We start from the raw sequence: 21668 nt of genomic DNA, 5'->3' as shown, positions 1-21668 counted from the left end.
ATTTACGCTCATGGTCACGCTTTTGCTTTTCCAGTACCTGAAAACTCGTCGCTGATGTTGATCCATCGACACCACAGCCTGTCGGCGCTGGACATTAAGCGATTCAAGAGCCGTAGTTTACCGGCCTCGCCGCTGCAGATATCGAACCGCCGGCAGAACTCCTCATCCTCATCCCCGTACCAATCGCACAGCCCCACACCGACCTCGTCGCCGCCGATGGTAAGATTCTCGGTCGGCGGTGAGGTGACGCCCATGCTGAACGTCACCTCGTTGGCATCCGGGCACGTGAGCAGCACTTCCGCCGCCGGTATCACCGTCGGTCCCGGTGGACCAATTGGGCGTGACATGAACGTGAGCCGAAACAGGTGAGTTCACGTAGCGATGCTCTCGATCTTCACGAGCTCGTGATGCTGAGCCGAGTGTCGTAGATCGTGGCGCGCAAAACCTGAGCATGCGTGTTGTTGCCGTGACTAATACAAGCAAATGTGCAAGAACAGTTCGGCCTCGCGAATGTCGCTGCGCAATTAATCCTGTTGCTGTGCGTTCTCTTGGCGCACGTGAATTGCACGCGTTCTGGCGCATCAACTCGAATACATTTCTCACCCCTCCCCCCCCCCCTTCATTCCGAGCTAGTCGATAACGGTTCCCTAAAGAATGAAAGCCTTTTGCTCTCTCCATCATCCTTCCCCCCCCCCCCCCCTTATGATACCTTCCCATCGTCACCCCGCTCGCGGATACTCTCGATGGGAATACATATATAATAGATGCACTTTTTCCGTTACACTCTTCAAATCGACCTGCCTGCCTGCCTGCCTGCCCGTCTGGAATGCATCGCGCAGATGTCACAGCTGGGGAGCCGCCAGCTATCGTACACACATCGGCGGCACCGGCCTTACTGCACGGGATGTGGACGTAAGCGAAGCACAGAGCACCGATACCCATGACTTCAGCGATGGCAGTTCGGTCACCACGCTGCAGGCACTGGGGCCACATACGCGCGCCAGCCTGGGGCTAGAACCGCACCATCACCAAGCGCGATCGTACCAAACGCAACAGTCAATGCCGGCGGCTCCGTCCCAGCAGCAGCAACAGCAGCGCCCCCAGCTACGCCGTCCCCTGTCCATGATGGGGACAGGCGGTGCCAGCGCACCGATACCGATACTGCCCCCGTCCGGTCGGCTCCCCAAACAGCGGTCCTGCTCGTGCAGCAGCCAGACGGACGCCGTTAGCCTGACGCAGCGCAACGATAGCCCACCGCATCCGGGGACAGCGTCGCCGACACCGAGCCTTCCGAATCTGCGCTCGCTCATGGGAAGGTTAGCATCCCGATGTGTGGGTGCTGCTCGTGTCCACATTCCGTTTTGTGCATTTTCCGGTGTTTTTTTTTACTCATTGTTTCCTCCTTTTTTCTTCTTACATCACCCGCTGTCGCCGCTGTCCCCGTGCTCGCTCCTCCCGGCTTTCCGTTTTGTTTGTTGCAAACGCATGCATTTGAATCATTTGAGTTGTGCTACTTTCATCGGGATATATTATTTATGAATTGTTATACCATTGGGGGGTTTTTAACGCCATTTTTCAACACTGAAAAGAAAGTGCTTAAGCTTAAGAAAAAAAAATCTTTATAAAAGGATAATTATTTCAATGATTGTCAGTGCATGCTGGTTGCATGTTTGCAGAACGTTCGTCGCTTGATCGCTCGCTCCTAACACATTTCGCTCGCTGTGCATGATTAAAGCTCCGTGTTTCGTTCCGTGTTCTACTCGGCATGCATCCTCCGCGTGGCTTATTTCTTGTACCTCCCCCATATCAATGTGCTTAACCATATCGTTTTTTTTTTATGTCGCTTCAATGTCATCTGTATTTGCTTCATAATGCCAAATGGATAATAACTGTACGCCATTAAATTCGTTTACTTACCGTGTGCAGTAGCTGCAGCGAAAGCACGGAAGACATTCAGGCGTACGTGAAGGAGATGACGAAGGAGCTGGCCACCGAGATCAAGTCCGAGATACGGGAGGTCATTAGCAAGGTGGAGGATGTGCTCGAAAGCACCGACAGCATCGAGATGAGCAGCTTGGTCAACTTCAACTCCCTCGGACCGCAGAGGTAAGCGTGGAGAAAGCCCTGAAAGGAAATCGTACAATCAACCGTCTCGCCTTTTTCTTCTTCTTCTTCTTGCAGCCATCCTGCACCGGCGGACAGCAAGCGCGATTCCATCTGCACCAGCGACGTGGTGGACTATCTGCGCGAGTTCAGCAAGGAGATGACGAACGAGGTGAAGTCCGAGATACGGGACGTCGTGAATGCGGTCGATGGGATTATCTCGCCCGAAGGATTTCTCGGTGCGCGCAAAAACTCACCCCCGGACATAGTGCGCAGCAGCAACGGTGGCACAGCAGCAGCAGCAGCAGGTGGAACGTCCAACGCAGCCAGTGTCGGCGGAGCGGCACCACACAAACTGTAATTGTCGTTCTGTCGGGGGGGAGAGCAGTGCATTTGTTATTTTAGTACTAGTAGTGTGTGTTTGTATTTATAGAATTTGTTTAAGTTGTTAATCCCCCGTCCCGTGTTGTGGTTTTTGTTTTGTTTACCGGCACGGCTTTAAGCTGCCTCCAAAGGCTCCCGCAGGGGGGAATCAAAGTAATGCCGTAGGAGCGCTAGTTTAACCACCGATCGCTAACGGGTGCTTCCTCGTTCTCTCTCTCTTTTTTTGTCTCTTTTTCTCTCTCTCTCTCTCTGTTTCTCTTTCTTCCCCATACCGTAAATGTGTGCGCGTGCATTGTCCACCGGTAACAACGGACGCACCGTCGCTTGTCCTTCACTGTCACTGTAATCCCATCTCGTCCATCCATCCATCCATCCATCATGATTGCAATTTTTAAACACACGCACCCATCATCATCATCATCATCATCAACCCCCGTACCCACCATCAACTTTCTCCTCGCTTTGTGATGGTGACCCCAACACACAACCATCCATCTACCATTAGCTTGATCAAACAACGGTACAGCGATATTACGCCGGACGCCAAACTCCATCGGCCCCGGTCGGCCGACCACGACAACAGCAAGCACCGGTCGGAATCGTTCCCGCGGCCCAGTTCGGCCGCCAGCCCGGACTACATGATGGGACCGTTGCACGGTGCGGCCGGACCGATCGCCGCCTGCAAGAGTTTCGATCCACGGTCCACCATGTCGTCGCAGGACTCCGGCATCAATATGAACTTTTGCGACGCGCCGGACGATAGTGCCGGGGGACGGGTACGGGCGACGGGCCGGACGGTTGGCCACGACAGTAGGTAAGGTTTACTACGGCAAACCGGGTGGGCTTGAAGATGGGTAGGACGGCAAGCAATTTGCGATTCATGTCCATTTTGGTGACATGTGTGTGATTGTGTTGTGTCCCATGTGTTTTCATGCAGTGCTTTCGATGAGGGAATAATATCATAAATGGGTTAGTGTGTGTGTTTCTTTATCAGCTAGTAATGGAACAAAATGTATCAGAAATTAATTCTTTTCAACTAAATCAATTGCTTTTTTCTGTTCTCTCTCTCTCTCTCTCTCATCCTCACCCAGAATACGCACCGTCTCCGCCGATGTGGACAACACGACACACAAGCCAGCAATTCCACCGCGACGGCTCATATCGGAACCGTCCGGTGGATCGATCGTTGAAACCTCTCCCAATACGGACACGGCCAGTCCAAACGATCGACATCCGCCCGGTCCGGCCGATGCTACTACGGGCAAAAGTCCCCTAACCCGCCAGCAGCACGTCCTCAACCGTACACCTTCGGGGGAGACCGTCGTCGGGCACGTGACGCCTGGGACGACCGGTGGCGTCCAGTGGCACCAGATGCCGAAGGAAGTCTGGAAGCAGGCAGCCGAGGTTAACGATTAATTTTGTGCTTTAACACGCGATACTTACCCTTGCGGAGCGGCGCTCCACCTTCGCGCTGCTCTACACTTACTTACCCGCACGCGGTTTTTTGTGTGGTGTGCATGCTGATGAATGATGCTACTCCCATTACTTCTGCTTGGCTTGTACTACTACTACTACTACTACTACTACTGCGGGGCGCTCGTGTAGTATGGCAAACTAATTACACTCGTTATTACGGTACACCAGTAACACACTCACCACCACTACTACACACACTGGCGTGCAGGATGCGCTCAAATAGCGACGCCAAACGCAAACGGGTTTGGTCGGACAGAGTACGCAGATAAAGCATAACAAAAAACTGCAAACGGTGCTTGAAATCGGTTGCATTTCGTGTGCATTTGGGGGAACAGTTGTGTTTGCAGAAAGGGATCTCGCAGCTACTAGCTAACTAACCACGTACTAGAAATGGCACACTAGCAGAAGAGACATACTGGAGAGGAGATCAAGCACAGGCTGCAGGCTGTACCAAGTAGCGGGAAAGCATTACTAATTCATGATACTATTTTAAGCGATCATTACTAACAACACCTTACTTTTACTATTTGGAGAGAATCAACAGAGAGAGAGATATATATATAGAAAGAGAGAATAAGATTCGAAAGGAAAGTTCGTGTGATTCGAAGAACGGCGATTGATAGTCATAGTTTTTATATCAAAAAAACACAAACCCTCAATTCACAATTTGCTGCAGCGCATATTGCGAGCAACCGGGAGAGCCCACGGGTGCGCACACAGATGCGCGAATAGCGTGTAAACACGATTCATTTGTTACGATTTTATCCACCATTTACCATTGAACGCTCCGGGTAGCTTCGAGGTTTCTGTGTTTTCTGTTATCGTGTTTATTGTCTTTTGCGTCATTTTTACTATGTTTTTTTTTTTATTGTTGTTGCAACAAGAATGTTTTTTCTTCTTTTATGTGTTACTGTTTTTGATTCAATGTTTTTTTTATGTTGTTGTTACGTTCTTGCGTTCGTTTTTGGTTCGCCTCCCACTCCCTGCGAAGGTGATATCAACTCTTTTTTTAATATACTTCCGTTTCTTTCTCTTATCTGTTTTTATTGTTGCGTACGAACGTGTGCCGCATGCGTGCAACAGCTGTTCTTGAAGTTCACCGAGTTGTTTAAAATATAAAAAAAAAAGATGAAGAACGCCTCCTGAGATGAGATGAACAGTAGCGGCGGGAGATGCTTTGCAGAGTGCGAGTGAGAGCGAGAGAGAGAGAGAGAGAGGAAGAAAAGAACACATGTGTGTAACTTTCGTGTGCGTTTTGAAGGGGGGAGAGTGTCGCAAACAAGCGTTTAATGAATGGAGCTGTGGAGCGGAACTTTAATGCATATCTGTACCATATTTTAAAGTCGCTGCTGGAGGAGAGATGAGATCCGGAAAGGAGATTTTGTAGCTGCTTTTTTTTCTGCGTGCGCAATACGCGAAACATCCTTACCCTGTCTACCCTGTCCTATTTGTTGTATTTACTGTGTCTAGGCGTTATCGCTACTGCTGCGCAATCTGCGCGAAGCTTTTGTGTAGGTTTGGATGAAACCCTTCCAATGTGTAACTAAAGTATGTGTGCATACATTTACCGATCGCAATGGTTTTGTGCAACAAAAGTGCTGCTTGGTAAGCCGCTGTGAAAGAGTGTGTAATACTTGTAGTGATGTATGTTTGCTGTAACTTGTAGCTTTGTAACAGTCATTAGCGTGTGAAGGAAACAGGAATGAGGGAAAGGGGATTGTTCATTAGGGTAGGGCTGGAGAGGAGAGAAAATGTATCTTTACTATTCTTACAAATCATTACCATACTTGTCGGAACATGGCATGTGATGGTGTGATATATACATATAAATATAGCAGAAAGTGAATATAACGTTAGAGAGGTAGAGAGAGAGAGAGAGAGATAAATATATATTTCACAACAAGTTAATTCGATCATGATGCGTTTGATCTAATCGTTAACCATTTTTTTCCATTTTCCTGTAACCGAAATGTAGCTGACATTAGTGAAGCGTGCGTAGTACGTTTGGGTGCATACAGTAGCAAAGTAATGTTGTAATGCGGCTGTGAAGGTTTATTTTTAATGTGTATTTTTAAATTCTAACTGCTGTGTAGGCGAACAGGGCGACGGAATTTCGTTTCAGTCACCACAGTGGCATTCATCGCTTGCGGAAATGGTAAGCGGATTCACATCCAATCGGATTGAATGAGGATCGATTTACTTACATTTTATCTTTGAAGAAGAAGAGAAAAAAAACGAGCAACATCCACAAGAAATTAAGTTAGTTGTGGAAGGAATTGCACTATTCTAACGAATCCGCGTTTAAAATGTTCGCTTATCGATCTGACATATAGATGGCGCTGCTGTGCATTGGATACACAGTGGAGCTTTTCAGTTTGACCGCTGCAGTGCAGCTTTGGCGCTACTATCGCTTATGAATCAGGGATAGTAAATCTAAAATTTACAATCAGTTTTTTTTTATCGCATTAGTAAATTATGAATCCAAATGATAATTATTTTTTTTACAATTAGGACCCTTTAGCAACTTTTTATTAAGAGATTTAATTTTGAATGTGAATTTGTTAAAACGAAATTTTATATTCAAAATGCAAGAAAATGCTTATGATTAACTTCTCTCCACAAGCTCCGGTATGTTCGCTGTCTTGTTTACTAACATTCATTCAACTCGCAAGCTATTAGTAGATAGTCTCCACAACACCAGTACCCACCCTGCTGCTACCCCGCTGCGCTGTGCGTAATCTGCATCCTTGAGAAATACATTTCCTTCTCACTAAACACACACACACATGCAAAGGACGTTGGTATGCTAATTGGATCGACAGACGAGACTGGCTGACCACTCACAACAACAACAACAACAACAACACCGCTCATTAACCGCTCCATCGTACAGTAAACCGCGCAAAACCGCGCCTGTGAGTGTTTCGCTCAGGTCACTACTGCAAACGGACTGCAGCTGATGTGTTGACCGATACCATTCCACTGCAACCGTTTCACACTACCGGCATGTAATTCTGGTCGTTTCTTGAACCTACTTCCTCTCCCCCGTTCAGGCACTGGACGAGTATCGAATGCTGCAGGAGGGCGATCGCGTCCTGGTGTGCCTGTCGGGCAGTAGCTCCACCCTCTGCCTGCTGCATCTGTTGCGTCAGTTTTGTCAAACCCGCCGGCTGAAGGTGCAGCTGGCCGCCGTCACCGTTGGCAGCGCGGACAGTGGAGTGGATCCGCGCGCGCTAATGTTGTACCTGAAGGAGCTCGATGTGCCGTACTTTTATGAGCCGCTAGGTAGGTGCCGATCTTCGTGTGATCTACACCGTGTGCACCAGTGTGTAATGATCATTTGCCTTTTTTTTCACACCACGTTCACACACACACACACACACTCATCATTCGCAGCTTCACACGAATCACTTACCGATCAGCTGATGCACCACGCTCGCCACCGGCAGTACAACGTGCTCGCTATGGCCAGCACACTCGACAAGCTGGCCGATCGGTTCCTCACCTCGCTGCTCCACCGGGGTGAGCTGTGTGCGCTGCCGGCGGTGCAGCGCTCGGAGGATGTGTCGAAATCGCACCCGGAAGGAGCGGTGCGCATCATTCGGCCGCTGTTGTTTTTGCGCGAGAAAACGTTCGAACAGTTTGCGGCCGCCCACGGCCTACCGTGTCGAAGGACCACGGAACGCTCGGGCTCGAACACTGGCGACCGTTCGCTCGGCGAGCTGCTGCAGCAGCAAGAGCAGCTCAATCCGCTCGTTTATCAAAACATTCGCAATGCGCTACGGCCTATCCTTTCGCTCCGGTAAGTGCGGTCCGCTGGCCGGATTGGCGTGAACGCTTGTGGGTGAGCATTAACGAGCTGCTTCTCTTTTTTTTTCTTCTGTTCTTCATTCCAGAACCGAAGCATCCAAGTCGGCGTACGAAATGCTGCGATCGTCCTTAAATACGCGCGAGTAGTAGTAATAGTAGCAGTAATAGTAGTAGATGCGCACCGTGATGGGCGAGCTTGTAAATAAGTAGGAAGAGAACAGGGAATATCACTAATTTATGCAGGACCAAGTCACTGTTATGTTACAATTGTATGTGTAATGTGCGAAATAAAAACAGACAACCAGACTACTCGAACAAGAAAGGACAACGTGCAAGTTTGCGAATCTTCACTACCTTTAAATCAAATTCAATGTATAATTATTGTTTTTAAAGCAAAATTCCATGCGAATAATCATTTTATAGCCACATAAACATAGCATAGCATGAGGACGCTTTACTGCCAAAGAAACGAATGGCGCAACAAAAGGGAAAGAAAAATAACTAATTTCTCACCACCTAATGATCGCTAATGATGATGATCGCGCGGGCAAAGCGATGGGGGCACGTGCTCGGTGGTAGCTCGGTGGCTATCAATGGCTTTAACAGGCAACATAACCCTCGCTCACACACACATACACCATATTAGGCTTCAATTTGATCGCCTCTATCGCAGCCTGCCCCGAAACAGTTAATCACATTCATAATTGTTTATTGATGCAATTATCATTACATCGCTCGTTTGCTGATTTTTTTTTGTTGCGGCCGCGTGTTTAGCGACAACGACGATCGATGACATGCGAGGGAGAGAGTAGGCGGCTGCAGCCGCTTTGATTGATTTCGCTTGCGCGCGCTCTCTCTCTCTCTCTCACTCGTTTCGTCGAGTCGGCGATGCAAATTGATAACCAAAATCGATGTTTTGGTAACAGGATCGAAGGATCGCTTGCAGCGTGGAGCATCCGTGCAGCAAACGTACACCGCCGTTACCATGGCAAACACACGGCAACCAATCAGCAGCGTTCCCCGCATCGCTCGCCATACTGTACTCGAAGGAGGTGTACTAACTGCCGATGCTATTGTTTCACGCCGCCATTAGTGCAAGTAGCGCCGCCTTAAGCAATGGCGACAGGATGGCGGCGAGTTGGCGATAGCGCCACAACGGGTGTGTTGATCCTCCTATCGATCATGCTGCCCTGGTAGTTTAACGGATTTTATCCTGCGGGCGCGATTCCCGGCGCCGGGATATTTCAAATTTCGCACGCACGTGGTTGCTTATGACTCCTTTTTTAACTGATCGCGAAAGGATTTAAAATGGAAGAGACAATTTAGCGGAACTTGGGGCAAGTGTGCCACCTTAAGCATTTCAAGTTATAACTCACTAAAACGTGTTTTTCAAAAGCCGATTTAAATCTCATAATCATTTTACATCTATTTCCTCACTTATAAATGAGTTTCGCTTGAAAAAAGTGGAAATAAAACAGTTTTTGAAGCGTTTTAAAAAGGGTCCAAAAAGACGTTGTTTTTTTGGGCTATGGGGCAAGAGTGCCACTCGTATGGGGCAAGACGGCCACCTGGTTAAAATAACCGTATTTCTTAGATAATTGGAAATTATTACGTTTGTACCACTAGTGTATGTATTCCTACATGTATTTAGTCACCAATGAACCCTTTTTGACCACCAACTGTACCACAATATGGTTTGTTACTGTTCTGTTTTTCTGGCGTGGAATCCGCTCACAATAGCGCAGCATTCCGCAGCACGCTACAACAATGTTTACATTTTTGACAGCTCGCGCCTATGAAAGATGGTGGCACACTTGCCCCCAAACAGAGATGGCACACTTGCCCCAAAAGTTGTAACTTTTTTGAAATTGAATTTTTCAGTGACAAAAAAAAGTTTTTTTCAACTAACCCCACAAAAAATTTAACGTTTTCTCAGCTATACGGTGGTGTAAAAATTTTCTCGGTTGATTGTTCGCATGATTTTTGAGAGCTTATTTGGTTGGATTAAAAAATTATAATATTCTGCTCAATTTTGAAACTCAATATAAATAAGTTCAAAACAATGAGAAATATCGATTGATTTATATGAAATTCGGCTCAGTATACCTAGTCATTGGAAAGCAACCAACTGTATACACAATTGATCACTAAACTAAAGTTGTTAAGGAAAATGCTTGGTGGCACTCTTGCCCCGTATGGCACACTTGCCCCGTATGGCACACTTGCCCCAAATTCCGCTACAAAGTTTGGAAATATTATAACAAAAAATCATCGAGGAAGAGGATTCGAATTGCTCCTTCTTCTTTCTGGTTGCCGCATCGCAGTCTCTTTGTTCGTCTTTTCAATGTCTTTTCAGGAATGTCTTTTCAACTGTTGAACTGTTTTCAGAAACAGCGTCACCCCCCACCGTGCTTGTGCTCAGCTCGGGTGGCCTTGCTTCGAGGTACGATGCGACCTTACCAGCAAATGTGCACCGGCAGAGTTTACCTGACGTCCGGAACTGGCACCCAACCAAAGTAGTCTTATTGTCTGAATTGAGCGAACAAAACCTTCTAGCCGCCAGAGGAAGATGCTCCAATATGATTACTATTATTATTGCTGGCCAATCGTGTGTCGTGGTCTTTCTCCCATTCTTCGCACCGTGGCCACTATTAGGGCTCCCCTGCCCCTCCGCATAAAGTGCACAATGCAAATGGGGTGCCTCTCCCGTCGCCGCTGTTCGCTGTTGCACCCCCCGCGATCCGTTCATTGTTCCGGCGCACCGGCTAAAAGGATAATTGGTGCGCTGGGCACTAAAAGTTTGATGATTGATTTTGTTCGCGCACCTCTCGATCATCAGTCATTATTTACCCACACATCGATCGCGTGTGAAGGGTTGCTTTTTGCTCTCTATCTCTCTTCATGTGTTTTTCTATTCACTTCCACCCCGTTGGGGTGATAATTTTCATTTTCAATTATTGTTTTAAATCCCCCTTCTGATCGGTAGAAACGCACGCGTGTTCCAGTCAAGGCCGGCAGAAGCAGCGTACGGTTTGGCACGTGATTTTGATCTGTGAGCGGGGTGTTTTCCACTGTGTGTGTGAGTGTTTGTCTCGCTTTCCTGGCGAAGGGTCAGTTCCAAAGGAATGTAGCAGCAACAGTGAGCTGCCGGCTAGTGTTGTGACCTATAATCAAAGACCCCTTCGCTACTGCTGGTGGTGCTGGTGGTGGAGGTGATGGTAGTAGCAGTAGTCGTTGGGTTAGGTTGAGGTTCGATCCCCGTCCCCTGGCACTAATTAAGGTCATCAGGTTCTGCGAAAACCCGCGTCCGTCCCAGGCCTAATCAGTTCACATACCGCTCTTCCAGCCCGCCGTCCGTTATTTTCCAGCCCAGCTGATTAGCCGTTGCGACGTGGGGGATCGGCACCTGCTAAGCCGGTGCTAAACGCCGGGGCGCAGAGCGTGAGTCAACACAAGAAAAAAAAGCAATGCATCGTAAACATTTGCAGGTCGCAAGAAGATTTGGTGTGCCAAAAGAGGCTGTGAATTGAATGTAAGTGTTTGCAGTTCTGTTCCTTATCAACAGCGGAGTGGTTGGCTTACTGACTGACTGCTTGTTCGGCCCGGCGGTTCGTGGCCGCGACCGAAGCCTTCAAGGTTTGATTCATTTGCATCCATTTGAATGTTTGTGCTGCACATCAACGGTCGGGTTTTTTTTGGGCACACAAATAAAGATGCACTCGCGTATTATGATGCACAAATTGAGGAAGACTTTTTTTCTTCTTCTTTTGGCTGGCCAAAGGGGGGTAAACATTAGAGTAACAGAAGCAACCGCATGCAATGGAGTATTGAAAGCTTACTAGTGTGTTTTTTGTTCCTCTAAATTGTGATGTGCATACCAACCAGCAACCAGAATGCACACATGCTTCCATCAGCTTCCTTCAACCGGTTAATCGCGTTGAGTTTAATTGCTCAGAAATTCCACTTAAATGCAACAATCTCACCATTGATTATAACAATGTTAATATATTCTAAATATAGGGCATTTAAGCATCATTTGGTAGGCGTTGCCAGTATCGACTTGGGTTGATCCTTTGACCTATTTCTTGCCCGTGTATTAATCACCACTAACTAGTAGCATACCAGAGGCGATGACAATGAAGCTTATCTTGCTAGTAGATAAGCGATCGATAATGAAACCTGATGCCTAATAACAATAGAAGCGATCCTCTGCCAGCACGATCGTTTGGAAGGTTCGGTTGCAGCTCGATACCCCGACGATCGCGAGCCGATCCGTAGAAAGGCTCCGAGTGGCCTCCAGCTGCAAATACAAACCGAACACGCTATACACGATGGCGGAACGTGACGACAATGGGACGCGAAAAGACGCGACGCATGATTTCGGTTGCCGTGGCCTATTGTGAGCGAGATCGCGCGCTACTCCGGCGGTACCACTACCAGCAACCTGGCCCCCGCATGGCAATTATTGTTGGCGCCCATTAGCATGCGCGGCCGCTACCGGGTAACGTACCCGGCGAAGCATTCGGTCCGCTTTAGTTCTATTGCGATACCGCTAGCGAAAGGAACGTTCTGCAGGCAGCTACAGCCGAGCCGAACCAGCCGAGACCGCGCGATCCGAATGCTCGGCGTGGTGAACGAAACGCGCAGAGTTTGGCGTTGAGAAATGGTGCACCGACAACTGTCGCTGCCGCAGCAGCGGTTACTGCTGCTGCTGTTAGTGTTTCCGATGCTACTTTCGGCCCATTACTATCAAAAGCATCCGCGCCGGTACGATAGCAACGAGTACGATGAGGATGGGTCGGTGCAAAGGGTGGAGGAGGATCCACCGTTCAACAACTTGCAGGAGGAAGACGCGTACCTGACGGTGGTAAGTGCGGAACGGGTGATCCTTGCAAGCGTCCGATCGGTTTCTGTAACAATTCATCGCTGTGCAAAATGTGGTGTAGTGTTGTGGGACTAGGACCGGTAATCAAAGTATGTAAGGTGACAATGGTGTTATTACAGTACTGACAGTGGTATGCTGGAGAACGACAAAAGAAAGCATAATGCAAACGAACATTATGTGTGTTATTCGGTGTGAAAAATGCGCGGAAAAAGCAGATAAAGTGTGAAGAAAATTTAATATTTTTTAAATAAATTCAACACACAAACTGCCCTTATTGGCATCAAATGCCATTGTTTGCTCGAGAAGTAAATAATGATTCGCAAGTTTTAAAGACATTTTAATTGCAATGCCCCAAATTTATTTGTTCTTTAAACATGTTGCAAATTATTGGTTTAATAATATCAAATTAATGGTTTTAAATTTTGCAAAATAAAAAACAAAAACAAAATCATGCGAACATGAGGAAAGCTTATCCGTCCCTTCTCTGGCTTTATTGGACGGAAGGTGAGGCCAGTGGCGGATTAACACAAGTGGAACAACCCTAAGCGGTCACACGAATGTAGCCCTTTCTGAAGTGTTGAGCGAGAAGTTGTATGGAGCTTGGCTTGGAGGCTGAAATCTCTCGCCTGAGCACTCCTGGCCCATTTGAGTTCGATCACTGTCGGTTTCCAACCAAGGATTAATATCTATATTTTTGGAGATAGAGAATCGGGAAGGCCGCAGAAGCTCCCGACAAGAACAATCCTATTTTTTTTAATCCAAAGCATTTCAAAACTGTGCGTTTAACGCCCATTCGATAAGGCTGTTATTCGATTCTATGGAGCGAACAAGATTACCGACGACTATAAACATTCTAAAGCGCAAAGTGGTGGGAAACAGTAGCTTGGAAAATATGTGTAAATTTCCTCAATAGCGGGGCAATAAAACTGAGTTCCAAATCGATTTCCTTCGTGGCTTTTGATCCCGAAATACAAATAAAGAAACAATGCACACAGCTAATGTACCTGTGACTGATCCGCGAAAGATAGTTGGTTGTAGGCTTTCAGTACATCAAAGTGAAATTGATGGTTTTGTGATATTTCCAAAATTAAATTAATTTGTAGGAAAATCTAACTACGTATCTCCTATAATCTCCAGTAAAAGTGTGATAAAAAATAGGGTAAATGTACCAATAGTGGTGCAATTTGTGGTGGTACAGATGTGTTTTAATACATTTAAGGTGTCAGGAAGGACAATTTCAGAATATTTTAACACATACCAATTGGAATATGTTTTATCTACGCAATCACAACCATTTTTATCATGAAATACATAAAATTTACGAAAAAAATACATATTTTTGTGACTGCTCCGTTGTACCTATAATGGTGGTATGGTTCCTATAGCCGTCGTATTGTGTTCCTATAGTGGTGGTAAACAAAGATGCATCAAAAACGGTGTATTATATCAATGAAACTTAGTTTCGAAGCTGTTTTCGTATGAATAGCAAGGATTACTGCCATAATATAGGTTTCTTGCGTAATTTGATCGTAAAAAATGTATAAATTTGATCAATGAAACTATTGACTAAAGTACTGCATCACACCTGTCGTCAACCTACACCCGGAAGAGTGTGCTTGACTTCAAAGTCAATTTTTCATTCAGCCATATAAGCGAATTTTGGCCTGTTTTTGGTAAATTACCTTCATAAAACTCATTTCTGTTGCTTATTTTAGTTTTCATTGATTTTATAACTATAACCACTATTGGAACATGCCTGTTTTGTGTACCTATAATGGCACTATGGTAAAAAACACTTAAGAATGCATAAATATGGTAAAAAGGCAAATAACTTTAGTAAAACAATAACATTTCATAACAGTTATGTTGAAAAACTAGTAATTACGTGGTTATGTGGTCATTTAGAACGTTAACAGAAAAATGAGTTTCGTTATGAAATGCTAAGGATTTTGGAAAAATGTTAACACATTTCACAAAATAATGTATTTTTCGGTCACTAAGTAACGGAATGGCCCCATTTAATTTTTAAAACCTTTGTAAAAGGCTAAAGAACATTTCACACTAACGTAAATAACTTAATTACTTGTAATTTGCCGTATGAACGGCATTTTGGTGCAATACCACCACTATTGGTACTACCACCACTATAGGTACATTTACCCTATAGACATTTACCCTTCCTTCCTCAATATCAATGAGCAGTGGAAAAAAATAGTTGCATCAAAGTGATCATCAGTGCGTCAGAACATCTGCTTTTTCTTTAGCTCAACACAACCGTTGTCGGTCATGGCCTGCCTGTACCACTTGTGGGCTTGGCTATCAGTGATTACTTATGTATAATCCACAGCAGGATAGTCTGTCGTACGTATGAGAGCACAGTCCATCCGGAGCTTGAACCCATGACGGGCATGTTGTTAAGTCGTACCAGTTGACGACTGTATCACGAGACCGGCCCCCAGTGTAAGATCATCAGTGATATCAAAAAGGTGTTGAGGGCACCACTGCCCTGAAGGAAAACAGTTCAGTTTTTTTTGTTTCACCAAAAACTTTATCTTTACTCCAATGAAAATTTCAGTGTTAAAAGATATTACGATGTAATGGTGATACTCTATTCTCTGCTAATGTGTTTGAATCATTTGTCTCAAAACTCTTGGGACGAAGCCAAATAATAGAGACTTATTCAGTAACATGTAAGGACATATTTAAAATTCCTTATCGATACACAACTTTAAACCCTGAAAATGTGCATGGTTTTAAAGTAATGTACAGACAACAAACAGAATAAATTTAGATTCATAGTTCGCCTATTGCCACACATTGCCGCAAACGAGAAGCTGATATTTAACGTGTCAGATCATGATCAAAACTAATTGGACCACGTATATAAGCCACCCCATGTTCCAAATATCCATCAAAAGTATTGCCAAGTTCAATGTCTACTTTCTATAGTGGCGTGACCAATGCATGAACCAAAATCTGTCAATTTTGTCAAAATGTTAACTATGGTCAGGGCTGTTTAATCTAAACCTTGCTCAGTTATTGCAACAAATTCGTGGTGTCGTTCACCTAATTACTGATTTTATCAATTTTGTCAAATCCTTTTTTTGTGTGTGTACCGTCTACCCGTCTAAAGTGCTTTGTTCGCTCACTAATTTAATGCTCCGTGTTTTGTGTCAACTCCCTCTCACCTTCAAGCCCCAGCTGGTGTGGAAGTACGGGTACGAGATCGAAATCCACGAGGTGCAAACGGAGGACGGCTATCTGCTCGATCTGTACCGCATCGCCGGCCGGCGAGCCGCATCCGGCAAGCCGCCGCTCCGACCGCACCGCAACGCACCGATCTTCCTGATGCACTCGCTGCTGAGCAGCTGTGCCGACTGGGTGCTGATGGGGCCGGGCCGGGCCCTCGCCTACCTGCTGGCCGATGCCGGGTTCGACGTGTGGATGGGCAACGCGCGCGGCACGCGCTACTCGCGCAAACATCTGCACCACGATCCGGACGCACGCGCGGGTGAGTTTTGGAACTTTTCCTGGCACGAGATCGGGCTGTACGATGTGCGCGCCCTGATCGACCACGTGCTGAACGCGACCGGCGCCGCCCGGCTGCACTACGGTGGCTTTTCCCAGGGCACGATGGTGCTGTTCGTGCTGCTGTCCGAGCGGCCCGAGTACAGCGCGAAGCTGATCGACATGCAGGCCATCTCGCCCTCGGTGTACATGTACCGGCTGGAGGGCCGGATCGTGCGCACGTTCGTGACGCTGGCCGATCCGCTGGTGGCCGCGCTGGACGCGGCCGGCCGGCGCGAGATCCTGCCGAACCGCCGGTTCATTGCGCCGCTGGTGAAGATCGTGTGCGCCGATGGGAATGTGACCGTGTGCCGGGAGCTGCTGTACGACGTGGCGGGCAGGAACCCGGCCCAGGTAGACGATGTAAGTGTTTCCGGTTAGCCGTTGCGTGCCAGCTTCGTGGTTGCCAAGTTCTCAACGCACTTGTTGCCCTTTTCTTCTTGTTGCTCCGGTAGCGAATGCTGCGCATCTTTCTCGGCCACTTCCCGGCCGGTGCATCGCTCCGCCAGCTGCACCACTTCTCGCAGATCATACGGACGGCCCGGTTCGCCAAGTACAGCCCGCTGCGGAGCACTGGCCAGGGCGGCTTCCACGCATCACCACCCGCCCCGCTGTACAATCTGACCCGTGCCACCGTACCGGTCGTGGTGTACTACGGGCTGAACGATCATGTCATCAACTATCGCGACGCGCTGCAGCTGGCCGACGAGGTGCCGAACCTGGCCGCCGTCCATCAGATCGCCGACCGGCACTTCACGCACAGCGATTTCATACTGGCCAAGAACTCGGCCCGCCTGCTCAACTCCATTCTGCTGCAGGAGCTCGACCAGTACGATCGGCGTGCCCCGCGCACATCCGGGAATGTGTGACGCTCCGCTGCAGGGGCTCGCTGGTGCGATCGAATCGCGAACCATCGAGTGCTACCGGGTGTTAGGGCATTAATTGGTGGAGAATTCCCACGACCTGTACGACGATGACGATGATCGTGTGTGGTTGGCGCGCGGAGGTGTGTCTAAAGGGCCACACATTACGTGCCTGCAACATGCACATGCAACTGCCGCTTAATTACTGCCATTTTTGTTGCTGTTTTGATCGCCACTAATCACACCGCACACTCGGTGTAAGATGACACCCTTCAAATCGGTTGGTTTATGATTACAAATTGCAGCCCCCCCTCTGGGGACTGATGATTAACCGGTGAAACCCTTCCCAGCAAATCATATCATCAATTCATCAGCAAAGCTCCCCTATCGCTTCAAGGGTGTGATTAATATTTCTCGTTTCCAAACTGTGACGAACGGATCAGCGGATAAGTGGCCTTTAACTGTCCGGAAGTGGGCTCTAAAATCCCGCTGCGTATTTGACCGCTGCTTTGTCGAAGTTTACTGATTAGTGAAGCGTTAAGCGTTCAGACAAAGGATTACGGTGCGGCAGTGTGGAGGTCGCTAAGTATTATGTCATAGGCGTTCTTCCTATCGGCCGGGAAGACTGATGGATCGATGAAAACGGAATGTTACGCGCTGGGCGCCAAGCGTATAACCGGTACCTGGGCATGTCGGTGTAAAAGTTAAAGAGCGCAGGAAGTGTACGTACGTTTGTGATTGATAGCAACACAAGCTTCAGATGTAAGCATGGCTACAAGGGCGTAACATTCTGTTCCATTTCAAAGATTTCGCGTTGAGGTGCGCATGATGGTGCATACAAGTATTAACAGAGCAACATAATTGTAATCCACATTCTAGCGCGCTGTTGTGTTTGGTGTATTGTTGAGTATTATTATGTAACATGTTACTGCCCAATAAGTTTACTTAGTGCGATCATAAAATAAAATAACATAGAAATTAATAAATATCGCTCTTATTGAACTTTCATTGATATTGATTGATGATGACTGATGAATTGATTGACGATTAAGTTGATAACCCCTTCCCAAAAAAATTAAAATCTAGGCTATACCACGCTATCACGAATAGCGTACAGAGAAAAGCCAACAAATTAAATAACCTTGATAGATAATCGATGATCTTGTGCTTCATAACAACTAGTGGTGCGAAGCAATTCCAATAATTCCTATTGCATTCTGTTCACTATTCCCTTTGCAATAACGATCCGATCGCTTTTCCAGTCCAATAGCAATCTTATCCCAAACCCAATCGAATTCCAATCTTATTGCAATGGAATCTTAAAGGGACTCAAATCCCACAAATGGGATCCGATCCGATCGAATCTATCTAGGGATTGAATCTCGAATCTCCCAACACTAATCAGAACTGACTGATTTGGAATTTAATCGTTTTATTTGCACTCATATTTTTAGGATGATCAGTTGACGATTCAACGGTGTTGGATCTTGTTATTTCGTTTGGTCGGAGAACAGGAACTTCTTCCAGATCAGATCGTACCAAAACTACCACTTTTACGAACTAGTGATGAGCGACCCGGATTCGTTCGAGTCGTCCCTTATGGTATAAGTAGGTTCAGTAGGCGCAACGATTTCGACTGGTGTAAAAAAGCATAAGCTATTCCGTCCCTTTGTTGCAGCAAATTAGGTACGGAATCGGGTGAAAGAAGGTTCAGCCTGTCCCATAGTTGCATCAATGGTGAATCCGATCTAAACTCACTGCTCCAAATAGGTTGATTGTGCGTTCCTGCAACTAATGAACCCACGGTTTGCCTCAAATGCACAGCCTCGCAACCACGCTATCAGTACGTAGCCCATAATTTGTCCTAATCTTATCCAATATTTCAGCATTTCATCTTGAAGTTTGGTGGCATTTCATAGTAGCAATGTATTGATATTGACTTTTGATTAATTTCGGCCTCATTTTTACTTTAAATTTCATCACAAATAAAACCCTACAGTTTGGGCAAATAAATAAATCGAATCTTTAAACCGTGTGTCAAATGCACTGCACATTACTGTCGTTCGAGCACAGTGCTTCCCTTCAATCGAGCAGCCCTACCGAAAGCTCTACTCGAATGAGCTTTATGAAAGCTCCAAGGTTCGTATGAGCGCGATGAGCTACGCGCGAGCTAGCTACTAAGTGTTGTACTATGTTCCTTTGCACGTTCATCTTAGTTTTTGAAATGAATTATAATAAATTCATTTATTTAATGATGGTGACTATTGAAGGCGACTTAAACAATTAACCAGCTAAAGTGAGTTTCAGGATAATGCATCATATCACCATATCAACACTTTGATCGATTTCGTACGACTCGTCACAACAACCGTTGGCAGCGATTTCAAAACATCAAATAATTTGTTTTCACAGCATTTTTCAAGCTTTCCACCTTCTAAATTGTTATTATTTGTTATGAAAATGTATTTGTAGTTTACCTTTCGCTAAAATCGCTAAAAAAACACACAAGATTCCAACCGATTAGTCACTGATGCCCGGTTGTGCACTGAGACAAACCGTGTTTGCGTCGCCCTTCCCCTATCGCGATATCGCACTGGCGCACACGCTTGTGAGAACTTGTGAGAACGCCCGATCACGGGATGATGATAGCGTAGGTATTAGATCAGAATTGTTGGCCAGTGTGTAGCGTAGTAGTGAAGCGGTTCTCCTTCCGATCGGTTGTACTTACTACGGGGTTTGTCAGTAGTAGAATGGCGTCCGACTTAGAACGTACGGTTGTGACACGCCGGTCCATGATAGCCGTCATGCCGCTGACCCTGCTGTTGTCGTCGTCGCTGATCGTGTTGCTCGGTGTAGCGCCCAGTGTCGCCGACGCAGCATCTGCCGAGGTGCGCTCAGAGAATGCCAACGACGTTGGCAGCTTTTTTGCGATCGATATAGAGGATGGAGCGCTGAGTACGGTAAGGTGCAAATGTGCAAATTAATGTTTAAAGTGTTATTTTAATACTGGCAAGTCCTTGTGATTCTATGCGGAGGTGTTCAGAAAAAATGATTGTTTGTGTCTTTCGGCTTCCTGCTCTACAGTCGGAGCTGATCACCAAGTATGGCTATCCGGTCGAAAGCCACGAAGCGACCGGTGCAGACGGGTACGTCATTTCCCTCACTCGAATACCGGCGCGAACGCAACGCCACCCGCGGCCGCTGCTGCTCGTGCACGGACTGCTCGCCAGCTCCGCCGACTACGTGCTGATCGGGCCGAACAACAGCCTCGCCTACCTGCTGGCCGACCGGGACTACGACGTGTGGCTGGCGGATATGCGCGGCAATCGGTACTCCCGGCGCCATACGCGCCTCGACAGCGACTCGCACGACTATTGGGACTTTACCTGGCACGAGATGGGCTACTACGATCTGCCCGCCGTGATCGAGTACATCCTGGGGCAGACCGGTGCCTCGCAGGTCGACTACATCGGCCACTCGCAGGGTACAACCGTGTTCTTCGTGATGGCTTCCAGCCGGCCCGAGTACAACGAAAAGATTGGCCGCATGTACGCGCTCTCACCGGCCGTTTGCTTGAAGCGCGTCCGCAGTCCGCCCGTCCAGTGGTTGCTCCAGAACATAGACGCACTGCACGAGCTGTTCAATGCGCTCGGCGTGCACCAGTTCCTGCCGCACCTGACCTCACAGTACGGTTTGGCCCGCCTGCTCTGCCCCATGACCGATCCGGAAAATCTGTGCATACAGGTAGTGAGCCAAACGGTGGGACCGAATCCAAAGATGGCCGACATGGTAAGTAGCGGTAGTGGTAGTAGTGTTCGGTAATCGTTTCCTTCATGTGCTTCTCGAACCCGAACCCGATCCACCACTTCCAGATGGCAATGCAGATCCTCGTTGGGCACGATCCGGCCGGCGCCTCCATCAAGCAGCTGTTCCACTACGCCCAGCTGCAGCGCACGGGTCAATTCCGCCAGTACGATTACGGTCGGCGCAACAATACCCTCCGCTACAGCCACTGGAATGCGCCGGCGTACAATCTCAGCGCAGTTACGGCGCCGGTGACGATCTTTTACGCGCAGAACGATTGGCTGATCGATCCGCGGGATGCGGTGGACTTTTCCAAGCTGCTGCCGACACCGCCGACCATGCATCTGGTGGAGGATGCAAACTTCAACCATCTCGACTTCACGATTGCCATCAATGCGCGCCCGATGGTGTACGAGCACATACTGGCCAGTCTGGAGGAGCGGGAACGATCGAACGATAGTGGAAGGAAGCGGGCGAGATAGGATTGCAGCCGCCAAATGTCGAATGATTAAGTGTAGAAGTAAAGAAAATTGTGATACATCAAAGAAGTCGGACTCTTTTTATTTCCTGTTTGTGTGATCTTGTTCTTGTAATCTTATTAGAATGACTACAGACAGCCTACAGACGTAGACAGTCCACGCACGCGACCGGAATCAAGTTGAACTTTCAACTTGGCAATCACCATCGTCTCAGAACCGACACCTTTCGCCTTCCTCCCCCTTTTCCGCTTGCCTTCTCGTACCTTTCATGATCGGTAACTACTTCCTCTAATCGCT

At 47.4% G+C, this 21668-nt stretch overlaps 2 protein-coding genes across 5 annotated transcripts in view; both read left to right on the top strand.

The window, feature by feature from the left end:
* LOC120953771 (uncharacterized) overlaps nucleotides 1–8082 on the top strand; it is a 51505-nt gene extending 43423 nt beyond the window's left edge. The window contains exons 4-12 of one of the 4 annotated variants that reach the window (XM_040374022.2): nucleotides 35–365; nucleotides 840–1316; nucleotides 1927–2106; nucleotides 2182–2460; nucleotides 2993–3301; nucleotides 3579–3891; nucleotides 7017–7248; nucleotides 7360–7765; nucleotides 7860–8082. In XM_040374022.2, coding sequence (XP_040229956.2) covers nucleotides 35–365; nucleotides 840–1316; nucleotides 1927–2106; nucleotides 2182–2460; nucleotides 2993–3301; nucleotides 3579–3891; nucleotides 7017–7248; nucleotides 7360–7765; nucleotides 7860–7920 — 2588 coding nt within the window. In that variant the 3' untranslated portion in view covers nucleotides 7921–8082. Of the gene's footprint in view, nucleotides 1–34; nucleotides 366–839; nucleotides 1317–1926; nucleotides 2107–2181; nucleotides 2461–2992; nucleotides 3302–3578; nucleotides 3892–5046; nucleotides 5872–7016; nucleotides 7249–7359; nucleotides 7766–7859 lie in introns of those variants that run through there. The other 3 variants (XM_040374023.2, XM_040374024.2, XM_040374025.2) reach the window with 3 other exon arrangements.
* A 3997-nt stretch (nucleotides 8083–12079) lies between these two features.
* Nucleotides 12080–21463, top strand: LOC120953017 (uncharacterized). Its single transcript, XM_040372664.2, has 6 exons — nucleotides 12080–12640; nucleotides 15854–16588; nucleotides 16681–17088; nucleotides 19743–20048; nucleotides 20173–20877; nucleotides 20961–21463. Exons 1-6 carry the CDS (start codon nucleotides 12437–12439, stop codon nucleotides 21372–21374), a joined length of 2772 nt encoding a protein of 923 aa, XP_040228598.2. The 5' UTR covers nucleotides 12080–12436; the 3' UTR covers nucleotides 21375–21463.
* Nucleotides 21464–21668: the final 205 nt, after the last annotated feature.

This window comes from Anopheles coluzzii, chromosome 2, assembly GCF_943734685.1.
Source record: "Anopheles coluzzii chromosome 2, AcolN3, whole genome shotgun sequence".
Taxonomy (NCBI): domain Eukaryota; kingdom Metazoa; phylum Arthropoda; class Insecta; order Diptera; family Culicidae; genus Anopheles; species Anopheles coluzzii.
Note: the sequence above shows the minus strand (reverse complement) of the source record. Positions and strands in the feature narration are given on the sequence as shown.